Below are 24,067 nucleotides of genomic sequence, written 5' to 3'. Positions count from 1 at the left end.
TCTGGGCTCATGGCAGAGCTCAGCACCCGGCTCCTGCCTGAGGGGCACAGAGCACAGCTGGGGCTCTGGGCAGCAGCTGGGAGCTGTTGCCACCCCAATGCCACTGCAGCCCAGCATAGGGCACAGCCTTGCTGGGGCTGGGAATGTTCAGGGCACCAGCCAGTGTCTGACGCACAGGGAAACAGTTTTTCCCAGGGCCAGCTGCTTCCTAAGGCCTGCTGAAGGGCAGTGGCTCCCTAATGCTCCAGGCAAATGGCTGGGGATGGCCACACCAACATCACACTGTGCTGTCCCTGCTCCTAGCCCTGCCATTTGCTCCCGATCACGCTGCAGCCCAACACTAGCACAATTCCCACTGGGAGCTCTGCACCTCCAGTCTATGAGCTAACAGAAAAGCCTCTGGCCTTCAGCAGAGCAGCAGCCTCAGGCTTGCCATGGCCTCCAAGCAACCAGCAAAGCAAACCAGACCTATGAGCATTCATACCCCTACATGCATCAAGACATAAAACTGTACAGGTGACAGGAACACATGCATGTTGGTTTCTATGGATTCAGTCAGGTATTCTACACAGAGAGCTTTCTGTAGATCTAGATCCCATTTGAACTCACCTGGTCTGTGTACACATCTGGTGGTACCATCTTGTTGAAGAAGTCTGAGCACACGGCTCCTGCCTGTAGATAATAGTGAAGGGCTGCAGAATACTGATTCGTTGCTGCAGCACAAAAAAGCAAAATAAGGTCTCAAAAGCAAACACAGCAGTTATTTCCAAGACTCAGATCAAACGCTTACAGAATTATTAGATACGGTGTCTCACAGCCAGATGCTACTGGGACAGTGACTTGCATAAGAAACAGACACTCGGGAGGTGGTAAACCAGCGACAGGCAGAGAACTACGCAATCAGGAAAAGCGGCAATACAGGCAAAGTCCGGCCTTAGGAGAATTACTTTTCACTTTCTGGGTATTTAATCTTCAATCCATCAACTTTAGGAAGGAAAACAAGTTTGCTCTCATTGAAGTAAGCAGGCAGGTGGTTGTGGAGTTTAGTTTGTGTGAGATAGGGGGGGCCAGCTGGTGCCACCACACACACCTCACAGCACTTGTCTTACTCCCAGTAAGTGCTCACTGAACGGAGGCACAGACAGCACCGGCCAGAGCATCCTGCTCATCCACACTGCTGCTGAAACAGACCTGGCTGTGTGCCAGCAGTGCTCCAGCCTGAAAGCTGCTCTTTCAGGTGCCTTTCTGAGATAAATATCCTCCTTTCTAGGATACTGCTGCACTATGCCCAAGCAGGAAACACTGACAATTTATGACCCTGCATCATCCTCCCATGTATGAGGGGACAGCAATAAACATTGGATTAAGACCCCTGCCCTCACCCCAAGGGTTATAAAGCATCTTCTAGACACATTTGCCTCCTTTGAATGCAACAGGCTAGGATTTCTGCACTACAATATTACTGCACACCACAGACATGCTTCCAGTCCAAAAAAAAGAGGTCTGGAAATGTGCCCCTTGCCTTCTTTTGACAGCCCAGATGGCAGAGGCACGGCACACACCCCATTTTATTGCCAGAAACAATCAATCTGGCCTAGATGCTAAATTTCACTAGAGTAGTCTCAACAGATAACTGAAGTGGAAGAGATGCCCAGCTCCCTCTGAGGCTGGCTATGGGAACATCCCTCTCTAGACACACACCAGGCTGCATCACACTTGTCTGATATCTTCTGATAGTTCATTCTCCAGCAGCTACCTCTCTGCCCTCTCTCTATGAAGTCAGCCCCAGGAACTGAATCTAGACTAGGCAATAACTGAACAAAGCCAAGTACCACATTGGCTGGGCCAGGCTTCCCCAAGTGGCTGCTGCCCTGGCACAGCAGCAGGGAGGCAGGTGGTTTGTCATGGTGCCCACAACCTGAAACATTTTATGTCCCAGTTCCAGTGCCTGGTCTCAGCTGAGGAGCATCAATATGTGCTGGGGAAGTGGTGGGTGCAGGGACAACAGGCAAGAGCCAGATCAGGAGTTCATGCTTCTTCACAAATCCTAGACACTTCCCATACAAAAACACAGGCCCTCTCCACTCGCCTCAGCTTCTGCTCCAGTGAAGCTCATCTCCACATTTAAAAGCACACACTAGTCACACAACTTTCCCTTCACTCAGTAAAAGACCTGAATGTTAGGAGTTGGCATAATTATACTACACAAGGGCCAACACACTAAAAAAAATGTGAAATTAAGGATGACTCTTGAAGTTTCTCTTACTTGAAAGCATGTTTGCACCAGCCACCAAAAGCTGTCTCTCTGTAGGTTTAGCCTCTCAAATTCACCTACAACTGTGCATCCAAAGATTTTACACTCATATCACTTCAGCTTCTTCTCGTAAGAGGAAACAGAAGGAGCGATTAGTCAAGCAAATCTCCGAGAAGCAGGGTACCCCAACACACAGGCTAGAAACAGACACTGGTTTCACTTACCAAAATAAATATCTGCCTGAATAATTAACCAGAAGTGGTTGTTTGCATTGATAGTCAACGCATAGCTGACCAGCTCTTTTACTGTAACAGCCACAGCTTCGAAGTCCACTGACTGAAGACTAAAGAAAAAAAGGAAGAAAAACAATTCCTAAATGACTCTTTGGATTGCCAGGTTTTTTTTTTAAACCCCCATCTGATTTCCAGTCTAGTTTAAGTCCAAAGGACCTCACATTCCCTGTGAAGCAAAAGTAACCCATATAAATGTTTGATGTTGACCAAGACTGCTGTTGGATCATACCCATGCAATAAATCTGACAGAACACATCCACCCTTCACACATTTGGAAAAAGAGACAGAACTTCACCTGTGGCTGACACCATAGAAGGTTTCTGTGCAAGAATGTGTTTTTTAGTTTCAAGAAGTTTGAAGACAACACCTGAAACCACTACAAATTTACCCCAACATCTGCATGAATGGCTACAGACAGCAGTCTCTAAACCTGTGTCACTGGCTTGGAAAGGAGGGCACACTGCTGGGGCAGCCCCTCCCAAAACTCACATGGAATCTCTATTTTTTAAACTATCTTTTTTTCTCACCCTACTGTCAAATTCTGGTAACAGTGACGAGCACCTTCTTCTGCTTGGCCCACAGTAGACACTGAAAGCTACATCAGTAACAAGGAGGCTACTCAAATCAGACCAATTAAAGACAGATTACCTGCACTAAGCATCACACTCTCTCATAAGAGTCACATCTCCTGATGCATTCACAGGACCTACAGCAGTGAGATTCTGGCCTCACAGAGCCTCTAAACTTCAGTGGAGAAACACAGCTCAACTCAGCCAGGTCAATACATACTATATGTCACTTAGTATTTTGGCAATTACTCAAATACACCTAAAAAACACTTGTATTAAAACAAATAGTTCTCATTAATCTGTTCTGTAGCTCACATAGTCACTCTAACCCAGCAAAGCACACGGCTAAAACACTCCTCAGGTTCTCACACACACATGCCCATCAGGACCACCAAATTAGGAGCAAAAACCTCGGTACAAATCAGCCCCATCTGCCACAACCTGAGGGTCAGCGATGCCCTCACTTGGCAGAGTTCACGGGCACACACAGTAGCCAACACACAGTAACTGGAAACAAACTAATTACATAAACATGCACTTTGAAATTTGCATTTTTAACCATCTTCTTACTTGGGGATGGATGAGGGCCAGATGGAAATGTGCTCTGCTGCAATGTCATTCACAATATCTTCCTAAGAGAAGAAAGATGGTAAGAGAAATCACAAAGAGGAAGGTTTCAGGAAAGCCAGGGAGATGTTTATGGTATATACTAACCCGGACATTGTGAAGCTTGACAAACAGAGACAATATTGTAGTTAAAACCAACGGCTCCTGTAAAGGAAAAAAAAGTATTCCCGTGAACTAACAAAACCCCACTTTCCTCCTTGAGCTTTAAAGCTAGCTAAGAAATTCTTACATCTCTGCAATTTCCTGTTGAAATAGGGCAATAATTTAAGAATACTGTTACACAAGGATATTATAAGTTTCTGTAAGGAGTCTTTAATTACTTCAGATCATCCTGAACAACTCCTTGGACATAAACTTTACTTAGGTTTTTACACACCTTCATGCTGTTTCTGTGGCCACTACCTAACCTTAAACTTCAGCTCCGTCTCCTACAACTTTCCAAGCCTTTACAAACCAATAAGCTATAAACAACTACTCTTCCTCTTACTTATGCTGCTTAGCTATGACACAAATAGCAGCTTCCTTCTCCCTACCAAAGGAATGCTTTGCTTCCTAACAGCTGCAGTAAAAGATACTCCTGGCATCAACAGATCTGCACTGTCACAATTTAGAAGTTTTATTTTTTTCCAAGCTACCCCCCAGTGCTGTATGGCAGATATGGCAAAGTCTTCAGCCCTGCAAAACACATAGATGGCTATCAGGTTCCTGGAACTTAGCAGGTAAAGTCCAGAAAAATAGGATATCCAAGTAAAGTTCTGGCTGCAAAACACATTGATGAGACCCCTGTAACTTACCCGAAGTTTTTTGATGAAGGACAGCAATTCACTCCTAAATGAGGGACACAAATACCCGTGTAAGTAATCATTCACACAAAGAATCTACCCAATCTTCATACACTGGAGAGTCAGTAAAACAGACTCTTCACCTACCAAGAGGCCTTTCACCACTAAGGTTACAAGTGTAGGGTATGTAGCTGAAAACATTCAAGCAGGTCATTCACTTTTAGTACAGTCACTAGCAAGTTTTACTCTCACATGTATACCTGGTTAAATAAGAGGTATCTGTTAGTCCATCAAGCTGTAAGTCAGCAAATCTTTGCAGTGAGCCAATCACTGACTCTAAAGAGGAGAGCAAATGAACTGCACTGCAACTCCGCAAGCTAGGATTGCCACAATGACCTGTAGGCTTATGGAGGGTACATAAGGATCATTTCTAACATATGTCCATGTCCCTGTCATCATGCCACATCAGAAGCTGTCATCATAAGACCATCCAGACAAGCACAGCCTGTTTGGAAAAGGTTTTACTGCTTCTTTTCCAGAATAGAAACAGGGCCACTGCCCTTTGCTGTTTGAGTCAGAGGGGTCAGAAAAGGTTCAGTATCCTCGAATACACCTCTGCTGCTTCCTTTTCCCTGCCAGAGTACACAGCTGGGACCTACAGCAAGCACATAAGCCCCTCACCCATCCCACAGAAGCAGACACGGCTGGCCTTCAGGTACACATTAACCTGGGCAGCTCGAGGAAGGTAAAGAAACATCAGTAGCTTCACAGGGGCACCTTTCCCCGGTTTTTAACATGGAAAGCTGTTTGGTATAAACAGATAACCCATAAATTACTGTAACAGGCAACTTATAATCAGGCTTGGACTTCAGAAAAGGCTGAACACACTTAATGAGTAGAGAAGACAGCAAATCAATCAATCAGTCAGTTAAGGTTAAGACTGGCAGAGGTTAGGCAACTAACAGTGAAATTTCTCCCCAGCAGCTCAGCTCAACTAGAATTTCATTTTAAGACTGAATAACATTTAACTTTAGATTCAGAAACTAAAAACCAGGTACAGCCCCGTGTGGTGAGCTAGGTGTTTAATACAGTTATAAAAGCAGTCAACTGATACAGTCAATGGAGTCTGGGGAGCAATTCTGTTGGAGGTGAAGCAGACCTGTCCTCTGGGTGCCCCTGACGTTACCAAAGATCTGCACTGTTTATGACAGAGGCACAGGCACATGCACTCCTGTGTCTATCCATCAACCTGAGCCCCACACCTGCTCCTTCTCCTGTCTCCAGAAAGGCAATCCCACACTTCCCTGACAATACCCAGCAGCACCAGCGGGCAGATTGCTCACTCAGATGAGACCTTCAGCCGCTGCCACCACTCATGTTGGAATCCAGACAAGTTCTGAAGGGAACACAGGGTCAAATACAGAATCCAAACAATCTTTAAAAGTAATTTAATAAAACACACCTGTACATAATTCCCAGTGTAGACTCCCTGTGCTTTATCAAACTCACTCTGCCATCATTGCCCCGTTTGTGCTGGTTGGACACACTGCAGATTTGTACAACAACTTCCCAAAGGTCTTTAGCTGTCCGTCTGCTTTCTTTGGGACCGGGAAGTTCTTTGCATGTAGCAGCCAGCAACTGTCCCAGCTATGCAGTGCAACGGAAAAAACACAGTAACTACAGCTTCTCTGGATGTTGACTTCAGCAGAGGAATTATTGGCATTTAAAACAGCTAACAAAGCTATTTTAAGTTATAAACTAGAGTAATGCACCTAAACTTGGTGTCAGAGGACACTGAAGAGGAACCTGCAAGACAGGAATTAAACAGAGGATTTTTCCCTTTTAGTTTCCTTAGAGTGTATTATTACTACAGGCTCCAGAGAACAACCTTTACACTCTACTTAAGCATACTGCAAATGATCTAAACCCCATAAAATATATTACAAAGACTGGCTCCCTAGAACTCCCTTAAGTGTCATATAATAACTAATCTGGACTGCAAGTGGCACCTTCAGCTATGCAGGCAAACCTCAAAATGGAAATTAGGGAATACCACAGGGAAGCAGAGCAGACCAAATCAAATCTATCCAGTAATATGATCTGCAGCTTCATTGCCTGAGTCTGAAGTAGAAACGTTACTATAAAGCCACTTTGAAAGTAAAGTTTTAAAACAGGCAGTGCTTGAATGTCTCCAGAAATCCAACACTGGTTTTGGGTTAACAAATGGAACCATTGTAGCACCTTTGGAAAAGGATTGTCTTAGGAACACACAACTAACCAGACATGAAGCCTGAGATCTGTACACTTCACACACCTCCTTCGTGAATCTAGGCTCAGCTCCACCTGAGAGGAAAGTCCTTTATGGAAGTGCTACAGGGTTTCGATCAGCTTATGGGTGATAACTATGTGTGCCTGATGCTCATGGAAGCAACCTCAGCTGGCAGCTGACAAGGACTTAAGTGCAGTGTGTTTCATCTGTGCTTACAGCACAGTTTCTGTGTCTGTGGTCAGCCATCAAACAAACTGCTTAGCCCTCATGTCTCCTATCCCAGACTTAATTCATTACAGCCAAAAAACATGATGCTCATGACACAGAAGGGTACATACTTTTAGAAGTACAGTAAAAAAGCTTCAGCAGGAAAAAGTCAATTACAGCCTGGCAAGGCTTTGTGATTGAGCACTCACCTTCACGTAAGGATTAGTCTGAACCAGCGGTAATGGAACTTGCATGGTCAAATACTCATTCTCACACCAGTTTAACAGGAAGGCAACACATTCTTCAGCTATAACTTGTCGAAGAGGAATATCTGGAAAAAAGGGGCTCTAGGCTTAATACTTTTCTTTTTTTTTTTTTTTGAGAAAACTGTTATATGAAAACAAGCAAAACTCATTCCCTCTGATCAGACATTTCTGTTCCCTATCTAGCACATGAAATCATGATGCTCAGCCCTACCAGAGACTCCGCCTCCGAAAGTTAGAGCAACAACAGCTTCCTCTCACCACATCAGTGCTACACTCCTCCCACAGTGTGAAATCATGCAGAGAGCTTTAACAACCAGCAAAACTTTTCATGCAAATATGCACACCATTATCCTTGTCAGGTTCTTCAAGTGGCGCTGAGCACAAACTGTCAGTGCTCAGCAGCACATAGGCTGCTGGTCTCATTTAGCAGTACATGATGCTGCTGGTCTCATTTCCAGCCTCTAAAATCTAACCAAAATTCTCAAGACTCACTAAAACCAGTGTCAAACTCCACTGCTGTTTTTCCAGTCATACTCCTGAACGTAAATTTACAATACAAAGTTGAGGTTTTTCCCCTTGCTCTTAACATTTGTGCTTTACTGGATCCCAGGAAAGACAGCATTGTACTTACCAGGTACTCTCATTTCCAGATATCCTCGGACTCTGCTTATAAGATCAGAAGGGGGACGTTCTCCAGAAACACCAGCACCAGCTTCGTGAGTGTAAATGTCCAACAGGAGCATTTCATTCAGCATGACTTGACGGAGTTTTGGAGAAAACTCCGTCACAAGCTCCAAGCAAGCAGCAAAAAGCTGTTTTGCGTGGACAAAATCCTGCAAGGACAAGCATTAACGATTCCTAATGGATTCAGGGAAAAGACTAGATGTTAATGTGCTGTTCTGCTCTACCCTGGGTGAACCAGCCTCAGCAGCCCTTCTCATCAGCAGTGCTCACACATCTCAATTACTATTTGTGTTTTTTGAGTCCTTTGGACTTGCTATTAAGCTTAACAGTTACAATCGTCCCAGATTTTTCACACAAAACCAGAAGTTTAAGCAGAAAACATACCAGAAAGTAACTACTGGCACAATAAGTACCAACTGGTTTTACTCTATAGTTTAGCAAAGCACAATATCGTCAATTAGAAGGAAAACAGAACAGCACTCCTGTAAATTCCTCATGTAAATGAAAGAGATAGCCAAAAGAAGAGCACTTTGTATCAGCAAATCAGATGATGGCTGGGGTTAGATGCAACATGGCTTCATAATCACAATCAAAACTTCATATGAATGAAGTTATCCGCAGGGCCAGCTCCCTGGGAAGTCATTATTCTTGCTCTGACGCAACTCTGAGACAAATCTTTAACTGTTACACGACACACCGAGCTTGTATTAACACATCTCCCTCGCCTACTAGTTGTTCAGTTCTTTTTCTCATAAAGGGCTTTCTATGTTTCCAGTGTTGTTAAAATTCAACTATCTAAACTAACTCAACCAGTTCTTCAGGCAGCCTGCTCACCTTAATCGCACAGCAGTGTAATCCCTTCGCCATAAGGATGTAGACCAAATCCCTAGTCAGATTGTCTTTGATTCCTAAAATAACATTGCCGTAAACATTTGGTACTTCCCACTGGGAGAGAAATACACAGGACATTTGCACAGAAACAGGTTTTAGAATTCATGTTGCTGCTTAAAACACTATAAACAAAACTCAGATGGCAATTGTTTTCAATATCTAAGTGTCAACACTTACAATTTTACATCTAATCAGAAGTAATGTATTGCTCATATAGAAGTATAGTAAAAGCAGTTAGTTACCCCGCTCTCAACAGGCAATAACTTGGGGAAAAAAAAGCAACTTGCCCCCCCCCCCCAAAAAAAAGACAAGAAATCCTTACTTCACAAAAACCTCACTCCTCCTCCCAGCTTTTAATGACAAGAATTTAAACTAATATTGCTAATTAGTCAGAATATCAATAGCAAAAGCTACAGAAATGTAATCTCTCAAGGAAAGCCTGTGATACAGCCAGTAATCCTTAAAACAAAGGTTATGCATTTTGTTCTAATACTTTTCATAGAGAATGTGAGTTTAGATATTTATCATCTTTCCTGTTAAACCACAATCATGCAGAGAGAAGGAAGAAAAGCAACACCACACTGAGGATGCATGACAAAACACGTACTGCTCGTTTCAGTCTGATACCTAACCACTCCATGAATTACCCTCATGATCACAGGAAATAAGTTACCTTATTTGAAATTGTCCAGAACTGTCGTTCTGAAGTCATACCATGCAACTCAATCAAGATCTGGCGAATCCTCCAAGGATCTACTGACAAGATGAGCTGATGTTCGAGCTGGCCAATATTGACACTTGCTGAAGCTAGAAGAAAAGCAATCAGATCTCCAGTGAAATCCTTCTTTATGTAGATCACAGAGTCACAGAATGGTAGGGGTTGAAGGGACCTTTAGAGATCATCTGGTCCAACCCCTCTGCAGAAGCAGGTTCACCTAGATCAGGTCACAGGAACAGGTCCAGGTGGGTCTCAAAGACCTCCAAGGAAGGAGACTCCACAACCCCTCTGGGCAGCCTGTGCCAGGGCTCCGTCACCCTCACCGTGAAATAGTTTTTTCTTATGTTTCAGTGGAACTTTTTGTGTTCCAGTTTGATCCCATTACCCCTTGTCCTGTTACTAGCTACTACAGAAAAAAGGGATGTCCCAACCTCCTGACATCCACCCTTCAGATATTTGTAAATGTTAATAAGATCTCCCCTCAGTTTCCTCTTTTCTAGACTAAACAGCCCCAGTTCCCGCAGCCTTTCCTTATATGAAAGATGTTCTGGTCCCCTGATCATCTTGGTAGCCCTGCGCTGGACTCTCTCCAGCACTTCCCTGTCCCTCTTGAGCTGAGGAGCCCAGAACTGGACACAGGACTCCAGATGAAGCCTCATCAGGGCAGAGTAGAGGGGGAGCAGAACCTCCCTTGACCTGCTGGTCACACTCTTCTTGATGCATCCCAGATAGATGCTTATGTTTCTTTACTAAGAAACAAAGTCTAACACAGCAAGAACAGCAGATACATCAAGGCTTTGGTAGGCCCCAGTTATCCTCTCGTGCCCTCCCAAGGAACACCTTGTGCTAGCTTCTCAGCTTCCCTGGCCTAAAGGGCTGCTTGAAATGACCCCTTTTCCCAAGCAGCAGTTCTGAGTATTCCCTTGCCCTTGCTACAATAAGGTTCAAGATTTGCATAAACAGAAGTTCCTCTACTGCTTTAGTGAAAACACACATTTTCACAACTGTCTTAGGCCAATGCAAGACTGTATTAGAGCCAAAAAGCTAAGTTATTTCCAGCTCTGGTCACTACCTGGCACCTCTTACATTAACCTTGACTTGTGCAGCTGCACAGCCAGACAGCCGTATCTGGGAAATGTACTGGCCAAAAAGACCTGCATTTCACTTTGCTAAGTTCAAAACTTCATCCAGATGATAGACCTGGTCCAGTCCACCACACAGCCACACGAGCATTAGTGTTGATGGAGGTCCAGAGGCAGGGTGCCCTTTCTAGGAACATCTGCCAGAGTCAGATTTGGTTCAAACCAACTGCCACACCTCTTTCCCTTGGTCAGCTGGGACACGTTACTTTGAGCATATGATATTCAGGTGAGATAGAAGGAAAATACAAGCAAACAACAGCTGCCTACAAGCAGGATATTCACCAACTAAAAATGGCAAGTATTCTTTCTAATTTTAGAAACTTTCTCTCTAATCTTTTCCTGAGAACAGACCTGAACATAGTAACCTCAAGAATGGAAACAGGTAACTACCTGCATACAAGTTAATGGAAATTACCTGGGATATCATAAAAAGAAGTCACAGGTTTTGTGCACAGATTGATTCGAGGAGATCTCTTCCGCATTTGATCAATGAGCAGCTTCCGTTCATCGTCTTTCAGCAGTTTTATGAACAGCTCATGCGATGAAATCATGAAGACAAGATGCAGATCTTCCAAACCCAAACACAAGTTCCTAAACAAATAAAAAAAGATAATACATAAGCAGGAAGAAATTGTTTATTTTTCCAGCTAGTTCTCAAAACATTGATTGTGCTGCATTAGCACGCTCCCAAAGCGCAAAGCCGTGTTACCTTACTATGGGTACATACTTGAGAAATGCTGCCATTTTTCTCTTCAGTGCTTCAGAAGCATTTTCCAAGTTTATTGATTTTGAACAAACCTGGGAAAGAAAATAGAAAATAATTAGACAACCCCTTAGAACCATTAAAATACCTAATTACAGACAGTCAGAGCTCAATTTTCTGACTGGCAATTAGTATCAACCAGTAATCCTCTCCCTCAAGGGAGGCAACAGTTACCTCATAAACACTGTAGCCACCACAGATGGCTCTGAGTTTCTCTCAACCTGTTCACTAGACAGGATGTTTCAGACAACTTCCCTTTTTCCTATTTCTATGATACATTGGTGTATCCAAGACTAAGTACATAGCAGCCCTTCCATGTGAGCTTAAAAATGAATCAACATTTTTAAGTGCAAATCTATAAGATTCGCCAAAATTAATGTTGTTTTTTTTTAAAGAAAAGCAGCAGTTAGAAGATAACTAGATCGTTGAACTTATCAGTTGAAAGATAACTAGATAGTTGAATTTGCTTTTTCTTTTGAGAATATATTTAAGTCCTAACATAAGGAGCTGACGTAACACCTTTAACATGCTCTGAAGAGTACTGCCAGTCAATTTTTACCACATGCTTCAGGAGACAAGCAAAGGAGGAGGCTGAGATTAAGGAAAGATACATAAGTAACAGGAAAGCAACAAAAGGAGTAATTTGAGTTTGAGCAATAATAGTTTCTCAAAAAGCTTTACTAAGGGTAACACTTTGGGTTGCACATATACAGTAACTCAGGATCATTTCATGACATGCTAACTTTTACAACAAAGCTGGTAAGGGAAAGCAGTCCTCTTCAACAGATACTTCTTTCTAGTATCCCTGTCTGGGAGAATTTGTTCCTTCATTCCCTGAAAACACATTCAATGTCTCTATATAACTTAATGATGTCAGGAATAGCAGCAATTTCAAATCCAAGCTGAAACAACAGATCAACCTAAGTCCCCCCCAACAGATGGAATCAGAGCTATGAACCCAGATGCAAGTCTACTAACAAACTATAACTGTACTAACTGCAAAGAAGCCGAATAAAGTTTGAGGAGTTACCTTACAAAGTATTTTTCTCTGCTTCAGAAATGTGAGGGTTACTTGGAACAGTAATACAGTTATACAGAGAAAGAGATATCTCACTAAATACTGATGTCTTTTTTAATTACAGGTAATTTCTTACCTCAAGGAGAAAGTCTATTTTCTCTTTGCTGGGTTTCAGAAACAGTTGACAAAACTGAACATCAACTGTTCGACCCTGCAATACATCACAGACTGTGTTGCACATGCACACTTTGAAACAAACTTCATCCAGAGAATCATTCCTGCATGAACACAAAACCAAAGATCACAGAATGTTTCTGACAGAGTTGGTCAAACACAGAGCAAAGTTCCAGGTGTCAGATACCAAAACACTCTATCCAAAGACACACTCAGAAAATCTTTACTCAGGATCTACTTCAGTTTACCCAGGAACAAACCTGCTTTAGAAGAAAATTCCCCTCTCTGCCCACAGCTTTGTTTCACACATAGATCTTATTACAGATCAGCCTGAACACCACTGGAACTCCAACTAGTTCCAGCAGAGCGATTGCTACAAAGGTGCATTGCTTCTTGGCTACTATGTCCTGAGCATGGCTGACAGCCCAAAGGACTTCAGGAACATTTATGCATCTCGGAACACATTGTCAGGAACAAAAACCAAAACAAATAACCAGAATCCATGTCTTCTTTCTCTTAACCCTTCTCTATCTGCTGTGACTAGATTGCAAAGTCACTCCTCCATCTGTCTAGCATTCATCATCAAAGGTACTCTGGATGAGCTGTATCAGAAATTAAAAGATCCCTACAGTGTCCAGCTACGTCCTCCAAGATGCTCTTCTAAAAGATATTTGAATCCTCTCTGGCTGAAGTGAAAGCTGAATTCGGTAACTACTAAGCTCTTATCCAAGAGGTTGTTACCATTGATACTTCTTTTTACTCATACATGTGTTTATGAGGCTCTCTCACTTCAACTGAAATACTTGTAGGCACTTTTCCTTCAAAAAAGAGTAACCATCATGGCTACATGGAGATGCCTTGAGATGTCTTGATTCAAGTATCTAAACTCCACAGAAGGCTGCATTTTGGATGCAGCCTATGTGCTCAGCATTTCTCAACTGGGAGTCAACCACAAGCTCCCCTTGTAATGTGCCCAAATCTCTCTGCTTTTTTAATCTGCTGTATTAATCCTTCAGCCCTGAGCTAGTTCAGCAGTGCACAAAGATTCTAATCACAGGTAACTGCATTGACACTGGTCCTGAGGAACCACAGCTCTCCTACAACATTACTGCTTAGTATGGTTAACGTGACCAGCTTTGACTTCAAGTTTAAGAAGAATTTCAAAGCAGCGTTAACTTATTATTTATATATATACAGCCACACACACCCCATCAATTATGACACTTTTAAAAAAAATGGTAAAGTGGTAAAATTCTGTGTTAAGAGTGAGACACATCCCAACATAGCTCCTCAGTTGGCAGACATAGTTTAGGCTACTGGTAACAGACATAAAGGCTGAAGTTTCTTGGATGCAAGTAGTTTGTTGTAATTTGGTATACTTGTCAAGAAAATTGTTTTTCATCATCATTGAACAGGTCATTATTTAAGGTCTTACCCTTGCTGAGCTTTTTGGAAGAGTTCTCTGAGCACTGACTGCCTGAACTGAACAGGTAAACTGAGGGTTAGATTATCTTCAAGGAATATCTTCACTAAGTCCTGCAATGCAAATACAGTTGGAATAATGGATAATGCAAAAGAGACAGAGAAAGTATTTTTCTTATATACAAAAACGATCAAACTAACAGAAGCAGTTTGCACCCATATCTAATACTAAAATTCATTTAACAACCAGAAAGGGACCAAATAACAGACAAGTTCTCTGTCATTAGGGAATCAAAGAAAAAAAAAACCCAAACAACAAAACTTGCTCATCTCAGCAGCAACATTTGCTGAAACACAAAATTCCACACACCAGCTAGCAGGAAATATTTATATTGTATGGAATCCAAGATATTTTCATCTAATGTATGAAGTAATATTATATTCCTTTACACGTGTGTTCTAAACCAGTATGTTAATGGTCAAATGGAACACTTAAATATACTAAAATCCCTATCAGCTCAGGTGGAAGCATCCATGTAGAACAATAAAACCACCTCAAATACATGTAGGTTTATTCTTGCACCCTACCTGATAGTTGCCAGATTTCATACAGCTATGGATCTGACTATAAGGTGTTGCCTGCTGAGATGCGTCATCGTCAGATGAGGTAAGAACTCCACAAGCTTGGCAGTACCCAGCTAACCGTTCCTCATCTATGGTGAAGTGAAGCGATGATGAACCATTCTGAAAGGGAACAGTTACTCAAATCTTAGCGGCCAATATAGGATGGAACATGAGCATCATTCAGAACCACAGATGGAGACTCACAACTTCTCCAAGTAATGGATAAACAACAAAAGAATGTGTGTGGACACACTTTCTTTTTAAGAAAAGGACTATTTTTATATCTGCTCTTTACTTAGGCCATGTTTTGTCTATTTAAATAAAAATCAGAATTTTGCAGTTTAGCAACATAAATATGAAAGAAAATAAAAAAGGAAGTATTCTTTAATTGTAACTTTAAACATATCTTTTAAGAGGTCAGGACAGACAATCTGATTTCCAAGGGAAAGTCTGATTTTAAAAAAACCAACCAAACAAAGTTCTATATGGTTACCTCCCTCAAAAAACACATCATCACAACCAAAATACCACAATGGACACAGAGTGTACTGTTCAGTTGAGTTAATATTATTACCTGAGGTATTATTCTTGCATCAATGCAATTTGTGTAAGAGAATGTTCATTGTAGCATGTAGAACAAAGCAGTTATATATATTGCAGCCAATTAATGCAATTTCAAACAAAAAACATGAAAACACAAAAATTACCATTAAAATCCCATGAAATTTCTTTAAGAACAAGAGTACCAGTTAAATTGCTAAAGAAGGAAGCAATAATTGACAGGCTTTTTTTTTTTCCCCACAAGTGAAACAGATTCTAATAAACCATTCACTACCTTTGCAATCAACTCCTTGGTTTTGAAAAATTTTTCTTTAGCATTTTCATGAACAGCTGCATTTGTAGCTCCTTGTTGAAAATAGATTGCACCCAAATCATAGCAAACCTGCAAATAGCATCAACATAAAACAGGTTATCTCGGAAATTTACATAACATTTAAAATAAACATTAAGTATTTTAGTTCAAACCTTACACAAAGTATTCTTAGTTTTATGTAATATACCGACAGACATTCCCTACATATTTCCTCTTTAACTATGACCTCACTATGAGTTAATTGCCCACAAGCATTAACTACATGGTCTGTGGTTTGGTAGGAGCAATGCAATGAGCTGTCCTTACCATAGCCTGGTTTACTCTAGGGGCAGGTGAGGGAAGTGAGGTGCTTGGTGAGGAGGGAGCAACAACATTTACATTGTCAAAAGAATTTATAATCATGTGAGTTTATAATATCTCATTGCTTTAAAAACAAACACAGGAAACATTAACAGAAAAATATGACAATTTGTCCAAAATATATTAGTTAGCAATTCATCTAAAGAAAGAGACATGCATTCTACACAGATGCTTTCAATTTAAGCTACCTGGCACTGTATCTCCTCTGCAGTGATTTTCAGTCCAGCTGTGGAACTCTCTGTTTCTCCATTCACCATACCAGGCTCCATGGCTAATAAATCCAGAGTTCTTATAGTGTGGACATAAAGATCTTTGTTTAATTTAAGTGCTCCTTCTAGGACCAGGATGGAATCAGCAGCCTGCTCTTTCAACTGTAAGAGTTCAAATGCATTGAAAACAATGAACTTCTTGGTTTTGAGTCTAGCTCCAGGTTTAACACTAGAAATGTACAGTACAGTAAAATGATAGTAAAAAAAAGTCCTTATACACCTGTCTTATTGCTACACAGAATCTGCTCCTGCTTTTCTTATACAACAAAGAAGTTTACGACTTCTTCAGTTTCAAGTACTCTGAGAAAAAGAATCACATCCTTACTTCCAATTAAAACAAAACGTTTTCCCCTGTTTCACCTACACCTTTTTGTTCATTTTTGGAGCAGTAAGTTATGCAACAACCAGGTTGTAAGCTACTTTAAGTTACTATTTCACAGATTAAATAAGTCTTCTGTGTGAACAGCGAGAGTTTTTCAAAATTCATTATCATTATAATAATAAAAAAAGAAAAAAGTGTAAAAAACTTATAATACAAATTCTTTAAATTATTCCAAGCAGAACAAGAGGAGGAAAATGAGCTCAACTACTTACCGAAGTAGAGGGTCTGGTCTTTTTGCTTCTCTCAAACTCTTCAGGCACAACTAGCATTCAGTTAAAAGCTACATATAGAAACAACTCAGCTACTAAATACTTCTAAAAAAAACCACTTTAAGTATTGAATCTTGATGCCACATGACTTTGCAGCTCAACCATGGTTTATAATACATCGATTTTGTAGGGGCTTGCTCAATTCATATGGCTTTCTGGATGGGCTGATAAAAAAGTACTTTAATCAGACAAAACAAATTCCATATTATGTGCAGTGCAGAGGTAACACTGTCCCAAATGCACACAGGGGAACTGTGGCAAATAGAAATGTACTGAATGTGCTGAATCCAACAAAACTGTGATGCAATTGTTTATTTCCTGTCCATTCATATTGACATGCAAATTCAAGAAAAATTAAGAGAGAGAAAAAGGTCTCACCACTTTCAGAATATTTTCAGTTAGTTCCTTTTCTTGTTGTATCTGGTTCATCCTGGCAAACAGAGAGAAGAGGTAAAGATCCCAATTATAAAGCAAATCTGCATGTTATGTTCTAGACCACAACAATTCATTCACAGGAAGTTTTGTGTAATTACATTTTAAATGTCATTACATGGGACCACTGATTGTTCTCATGTCTCTGAAATACAGAATTATCACACTAAAGTATAGTTTTGGATGAGAACATAAAAACAGTGGAAGTTACAAAGTTTTTGTTGCTTTTTTTCTTTAAAATCAGGTTGTTAATATTAGCAAAACAATCAAGAAGAAATCAGGTTTCTTGAAGCTTCACTATTTAAATGTTCTTGAGCATGTGTCAGGGGTGGGAGTGTTTTATCCAAAATCTAAAAGTATTCTTAAATCATTTCCCATACAGATTTTTTTTATTCAGTATCAGACTCTGATACATACAGAACAATACAAGACTCATAGTAAAATTAGTAAAAGGAGTAGTACTTAGCAGACTCTCTCAAGTATGGCCTAATGCTAGAGCATAAAAGTCAATACAAGCCACTTGAAAAGTGTTCCTGACTTTCAGAGAAATTTATAATGCAAAAGTCAATTTCAAGGACGGGTGGTGAGTAAAGCCACACAACTTCTAGAATGCAAAATGAATGTTGACTTAAAATTACAAATTGTTGCCTAATGAAGCAAATGAAAATACTTCAGTATTTCGCATTTTATCATGCAATGCAGTGAGTTGTTACATCAAAATAACCACATTCATCAGGCTACTGTAAGGTAAAACAGGATGCAAGAAACACCCTGCCTAAACTAGAGAACTATCATTCTGCCTACGCAAATTGCCACCACTCTCTCCCACAATTTTTCATGCCTCTGCAAAGTCACAGAGATTATAACATGTTAAGAGTAGAACAACAAACAAGTACATCTATGTATCAAACACGTCTGACAGGAAAGTAAGAACATACTTGAAACATATGCAAGTTTTTCATGCTACAACTAGCCATTTTAAGCAACTGTTTGTTATTAACATGATTTAATCCAGTTAGAAATTAAATTTCTGGTTACAAATTACACATGAAATCCTAACTAATTACACCTGTAACTTACACATTTAACTGAGGTGGACCAGGTTTCACTTGCTTTACAGGAAAACTACTTTGAACGATGGTTCTTATTGCCCTATATCAAGGAAAAAAATAAGCAAAGAACAATATCAGCCTCAGAAATGTAATAAGCAGATTTCATACCCCTTAAATATATCAGTTCACCATTTTGGATACATTACACCATTAGAATACATTCTCTACTCAAGAGCATATCTGGTATTTAAGAAATGCTTATACATCCATAAAAAGCTAAAAGACAGTAAGATTTTTATCTTTACAAGTTGAACATTTAAACTGCTACCTTGACTATTTTTTTTAGGGAACAAAACCAGCGTAGAATAGCTTTTCAGACTCAGCTCCTCACTAAAATCAAACTACAGATCACAAAGCTATTGTTACTTGGAGATTCTTCCTCGTTTTACATACCAGTATAAAAATGAAAGAAAACATTGCTTTGTTCTGTCATTATTTTAAGATCATTGCCTTAAAGTAGTTTACCATCTGTTGTAGAGTAGTATTGCCATTGCAGTGGTTGGGGGCAAGCTGGACAAGTCTACATCCACGTGTTTGGTTCCCGGGGGAACTTTGCTGATACACAGAAGTTCATTCAGTAACATGTTCAACACAGGAACAGACAAGCTATTAAAAAAAAAAAAGAGAATCAGATACCTCATATAGTAATCCTACTTCTGGAATGTTTAAACAATAAGCACTACTATTCAGTACTACAACAATATTACTCAACATCCTATGGAAGCAGCGGTAGCACATTTATGTAGCATAATGAAATGCTATCAGATGCCATTCTAGATCTGGTATGTAAAGCATAAGCCAAACCCAAGTGGAAGGTTGCCCTCACTACTGAGCTACCAATATGCACCACTGCATTAGTCCTCATAAACAAGTTCCCAGGATAATCCAGTCATCTAGAATAGTAGGTGGCAGATGGTAAGATGTTATTTTCAAAGTAGTCCCAATCATACTTCCAGAAGGTAAGTCACCACATTTCCACTGCAAATGGAATTTCACTCACATAAAAGGGAACATTTCTCTGTGCTATCATGGCTTATCTCCCTTTCTGCAGCATCCACTAGCTGGTGGATGTTAATGAAGTTAAGAAGCAAAGCCTTACCTAGTGAAGACTAGGAAATGGAATAGGGTACTATAGAGCATCATATGCTGTATTATGTAACATATACATTAGTTGGGAGAGACGTTCCTTGATAAAATTAGAAAGGACACAGGCTGGACTTCATCACTTGGAGCTTTTGAGGTATGACTTAACATAACTGAAACACTGTTGTTTATTCAGATATTATTTGAAAGTAGAAGTCATCAACTACTACTGAAGTACCTCTCATCTTGTGAAAAATCTGCATTCCTTGCAAACAGCATTGAAAACAGCCAGTGAAACTACAGGTGTAGCAACTAAAGCCAGAATTCTTGTTTAACAAATGTTAGGTCTTGTGTTACATCAGACTCAAAGTCTGCTGTCAAGCTACCATTTTAACAAATGCTGGTTTTACTATGTGAGGTCCAGGAATCCTGTTTTCACTACACAAGTAGAACAACAGTCAACTGTTTATAACAGCAGAAGTTTTAGAAAAAAGCTTGTCTCAAGTTGTTATTTTATTCCTTTTAAGCTACCATAAATGAACTTTTGGGTATAACCAGTTAAAAAATAAAATTTCTTAATGAAAAACAATCTCAGGCTTCAGGAGCTAACAGAATAAGAGCAACTACCATACAGATGCTAAATTAATAGTTGAAATGACTTTGGATTAGTTCTCAAAACAACCACCATAGACAAGTCAATCCTTTAAAAACCCAGAATCAGTCCCATAGTGTCATAGAGCAGAACTTCTTTTTAATCAGCATTATACCTATATTTTTAAGAAAAGGTACTGAAAGAAAATACACAGCATCAACTCCTCCTGTAAGAAGGGAAATAGCCATACAAGAAAAGTAGTCCTCTTGTACATGTTCGCATACATTTAGCTTTGAAGGCAGAGGTATGTATAAAAAAAACCTCCTATTGTATATCATATCCTGCCCATACAGTATTTTCACAACTCACCACAATAAAAGATCCTGCCCATTCTCTGCAGCTCTGCAGTACCTAGCAAAGGTACTTTGACAAGTGTTAAGTCTGCCTCACACCACTTCACCAAGGCAGACATGAATGACATAGCTTAACAGGTGACAAAAATATTATTGCAATATAGATTTTTTTGAATGCTTCTGAAATTTACAAAAGAAATCCATACAACATCATAAAGAACAAAGGATTTTCAGATCAACTCAAGAGAAATCATGTAACATGATTTTTTTAAAATAATTTTAACACACTCACTAACTTTTATCCAACGAAGAACTTTCTTCTTTCAAGGTGTCTGCAAGCTAAATGTGTTAACATCTTTATCAATGATTTGGATGAAGGGACTGAGTGCACCCTCACTAAGTTTGCAGATGTCACCAAACTGGGTGGCACTCTACACCTGCTTGAGGGCAGGAAGGCTCTTCAGAGGGACCTGGACAAGCTAGAGTGAAGGGCTGAGGTCAATTGTATGGGGTTTAACAAAACCATGTGCCATGTCCTGCACTTGGGCCAAAACAACACTAGGCAATGCTACAGTCTTGGGGCACAGTGGCTGGAAATTTGCCCCAAGGAAAAGCACTTTGGGATGCTGCTCAATGGCTGCCTAAATGTGATCCAGTAGTGTCCCCGGGTAGCCAAAAAAGCCAATGGCATCCTGGCTTGTATCAAAAATAGTGTGAGCAGCAGGACCAAGGAAGTGACTGTCCCCTTGTACTCAGTGCTGGTGAGGCTGCACCTTAAATACTGTGTCCATCTCTGGGCCCCTACAAGGTCATTGAGGTGCTGGAGAGAGACGGGCAACAAAGCTGGTGAACAAAGCTGATGAGGAGTGGCTGAGGGAACTGGGGATGTTTAGTCTGGAGGAGAGAAGGCTGAGGGGAGATATGATCACTCTCTACAACTACCCGAAAGGAGGTTGGAGTGAGGTGGGTGTTGGTCTCTGCTCCCAAATAACAAGTGATAGGACAAGAGGAAACAGTCTCAAGATGCACCAGGGGAGGTTTTAATTGGACAGTATGAAAAATGTCTTCACTGTTGTGAAGTATTGGAACAGGCTGCCCAGGGAGGTGGTGGAGTCACCATCTCCAGAGATATTTAAAAGATATGTAGTCATAACACATAGGGTCATGGCTTAGTGGAGGATGAAACAGTGCTAGACTGACAGTTGGACTCAATGATTTTAAGCATCTTTTCCAACCTAAATGATTCTACGGTACTATGCAAGTTTACAAATGAGGCAGGTATCACCCCCACTAAGATTTCACACTGCTGCAGTGCAGCTCCCTAATGTGCTTAGCATTGTCAGAGTAAAGAACATTCCGACTTTTCTACCTTATAAGAGCATTCACCAGCCAAAATTATTTGGGTTGAAAAAAAACTAAAAGGAAAAATGCAAAGGTGGAATTTTCTGTTTCTCAGTTCAGTAATCTAGTTCACAGATACATGAGAGCTCCTTAGATGAGCAAAACTGAAGCAATTATAACCTAAAATTCATCTTTAGGCAGTTTAGATGTACACATCTTAATGTCTAAGATGCACTATTCCTGCTGTCTAAATCATAAACACTATTGATTTGCTCACAGACACTGTCTTTATCAAAACCCTTCTCTAGCTCACAGATGAAACTAAACTTGATTTCAGCTGTCACATCCAAGATTCCTCTTAACATAAGGAAGATACTGCAAGACAGATTGCCTCCTATTAAAATAAAGACCTCAAGCCACTTCAGTTTAGTAGTTTCATCATGAAGATGTATGGACGATACCTTTTCTCCAATACATCCAAATCCCACTTCAGATGAGCAGCAACTTTAAGAGCCAGAAGTTTTAAAATGCGATTTCTTTTGTTATCAGGTGGTGGCTGGACTTGATTCTGTTCATTCACTGATGGTTTGGAAGCTTGTTCCAAGAACTGAACAATCAGCTGTACAGGTGGTGGATCTGTAAAAGACACAGTCACTCTTCAAATTCTTTGTAAGCCCTGAAATTAACTTCTTGTTGCAGGTATGAACGGGGATTTTATCTCCTTGTCATTTATACAGTTGACATTGTCACCCAGCAGATTCTGATTCCAAAAGCGTTATCTCACTTGTGCTGACTCAAAGTAGACTATCAACATCTCTTTGTTTAACCTTCACCATGGTAACCACTTTCTCACACTTCATTTTCACTACTTTGTATTAATTATGTTTCAGTATTGAATCTACAGAAAATAAGAGATGTCTGTTGAAAACACAAGTCTACTATTGCAAAAAAATATATCTACTTATATTTAGAATGCAGAAAAGAATCACATATGTACAAGCAACTGCTGGTACTTCACATTTAGAAGATAGTTTCAGGCTGATAAAAAAAAGTCCCCAAATCTCTCCCTTACAATAAGTCTCCCCAGTATCTTTGATCTGTTTAGAGAAACTGATGTGAAATCATAACTGTTACATGCTCACTGAACTTTGCGAAACATAAACCTAGTATCAATCACAATTTTAAGCTGCAGAATGGCAGTGTAAGATCCAAGCACAAAAAGATACCCTAACGATGCTTAAATTTGCTTTTTATAAAGGCAACACTGTCCCATGTTTTCCTGTTTCCTCCATCTGCGTGTAGAATTCAGGTACTGACAAAGACTATGCCCCCTTAAGAACACCAGAATATCAGACATTTTTAAATATAGTCAGTTTCTTACAATACATCTAGTCACTCCAGGCCTAAGAAGGCAGAGCAGTACCACCGCTGAGCCTTTAGGAGGACTCTAGTTCCGGGCGCTAGCGAGACGGGAACGGGAAAGACCCCAGCTGCAAATTGTTATGATATTTAGAAACAACACTTCGCATTGCAAAAATAAATAACTTGTAACATTTCCGCAAGCAAAACAGACACGCGAAAGGAGAAGCGATGGAGCACACGGGGAAGACCGAGAAACAAAGTTATTCAATAGCAGTGTTAATGTAAACCTGGCAAAAAGACGGCGTTTGCGCTAACTGACGCAGCACCGCCGCGGCTGGGCCCGCCGGCCCGGCCTCACCCTCTGCGCCGCGGCTCCCCACCGCCGGCACCGTCCGGGCCTCCGCCGGCGGCCCCCCACGCCCCGCGCGCCTTGCCTGGGCCGCGTTACCGGCGCGGGGTGGCAAAGCCCCGCCGCACCTCCCCGAGGGTGTGAGCGAGGCAGAGGCGGAGCGGGGAGGCGGCAGAGGGCGGATAGGGAAGTGGCGCGGCCGGCAGCGCCTGCAGCAGGCCCCGAGCAGGCGGCGGCAGTGGCCTAGCTGCGGGCCGCGGCGCAGAGGGAAAAGGCCCACCGGGAAACGAGTGAGCCGGGGGGGCACGCCAATGGCTGCGCCCAGAGCCGCGGGGAGGGGAGCGGGGGCGGCCGCCAGCACGCACCGGGAGAGGGCTTCTGCAGGTGCTGCTCCAGCAGCCCCTCTTCCAGCAGGAACTCGAACCAGGAGGTCTGCGGCGGCGTGCATGGCCGGCTGGAGGTGGCGGCTTCCCGGTCCGCCGCTTCCGCGCTCATCGCCGCCGCCCGCCCCGGAGAGCGGCACCCGCACCACTCTCCCCTTCCCCCGGCGGAGGCGGCGGCACCAAGATGGCCGCCCGCCGCCACC

The 24,067-nt window shown here is 41.4% G+C and overlaps 1 protein-coding gene across 3 annotated transcripts in view; it reads right to left on the bottom strand.

The window, feature by feature from the left end:
- INTS8 (integrator complex subunit 8) overlaps positions 1-24,067 on the bottom strand; it is a 25,688-nt gene extending 1,621 nt beyond the window's left edge. Inside the window, exons 1-22 of one of the 3 annotated variants that reach the window (XM_061994511.1) lie at positions 23,847-24,067; positions 22,232-22,406; positions 18,867-19,007; positions 18,370-18,441; positions 17,236-17,287; positions 16,126-16,308; positions 15,539-15,646; positions 14,668-14,823; positions 14,093-14,193; positions 12,620-12,761; positions 11,430-11,500; positions 11,118-11,293; positions 9,516-9,649; positions 8,786-8,896; positions 7,899-8,100; positions 7,211-7,332; positions 5,988-6,172; positions 4,538-4,571; positions 3,831-3,887; positions 3,687-3,748; positions 2,479-2,597; positions 610-713 (exon numbers count right to left, since the gene is read on the bottom strand). In XM_061994511.1, coding sequence (XP_061850495.1) covers positions 610-713; positions 2,479-2,597; positions 3,687-3,748; positions 3,831-3,887; positions 4,538-4,571; positions 5,988-6,172; positions 7,211-7,332; positions 7,899-8,100; positions 8,786-8,896; positions 9,516-9,649; positions 11,118-11,293; positions 11,430-11,500; positions 12,620-12,761; positions 14,093-14,193; positions 14,668-14,823; positions 15,539-15,646; positions 16,126-16,308; positions 17,236-17,287; positions 18,370-18,441; positions 18,867-19,007; positions 22,232-22,406; positions 23,847-23,976 — 2,637 coding nt within the window. In that variant the 5' untranslated portion in view covers positions 23,977-24,067. Of the gene's footprint in view, positions 1-609; positions 714-2,478; positions 2,598-3,686; positions 3,749-3,830; positions 3,888-4,537; positions 4,572-5,987; positions 6,173-7,210; positions 7,333-7,898; positions 8,101-8,785; positions 8,897-9,515; positions 9,650-11,117; positions 11,294-11,429; positions 11,501-12,619; positions 12,762-14,092; positions 14,194-14,667; positions 14,824-15,538; positions 15,647-16,125; positions 16,309-16,800; positions 16,869-17,235; positions 17,288-18,369; positions 18,442-18,866; positions 19,008-22,231; positions 22,407-23,846 lie in introns of those variants that run through there. The other 2 variants (XM_061994512.1, XM_061994513.1) reach the window with 2 other exon arrangements.

This window comes from Colius striatus, chromosome 4, assembly GCF_028858725.1.
Source record: "Colius striatus isolate bColStr4 chromosome 4, bColStr4.1.hap1, whole genome shotgun sequence".
Lineage (NCBI taxonomy): Eukaryota > Metazoa > Chordata > Aves > Coliiformes > Coliidae > Colius > Colius striatus.
This window is presented reverse-complemented; position numbering and strand designations above follow the sequence as displayed.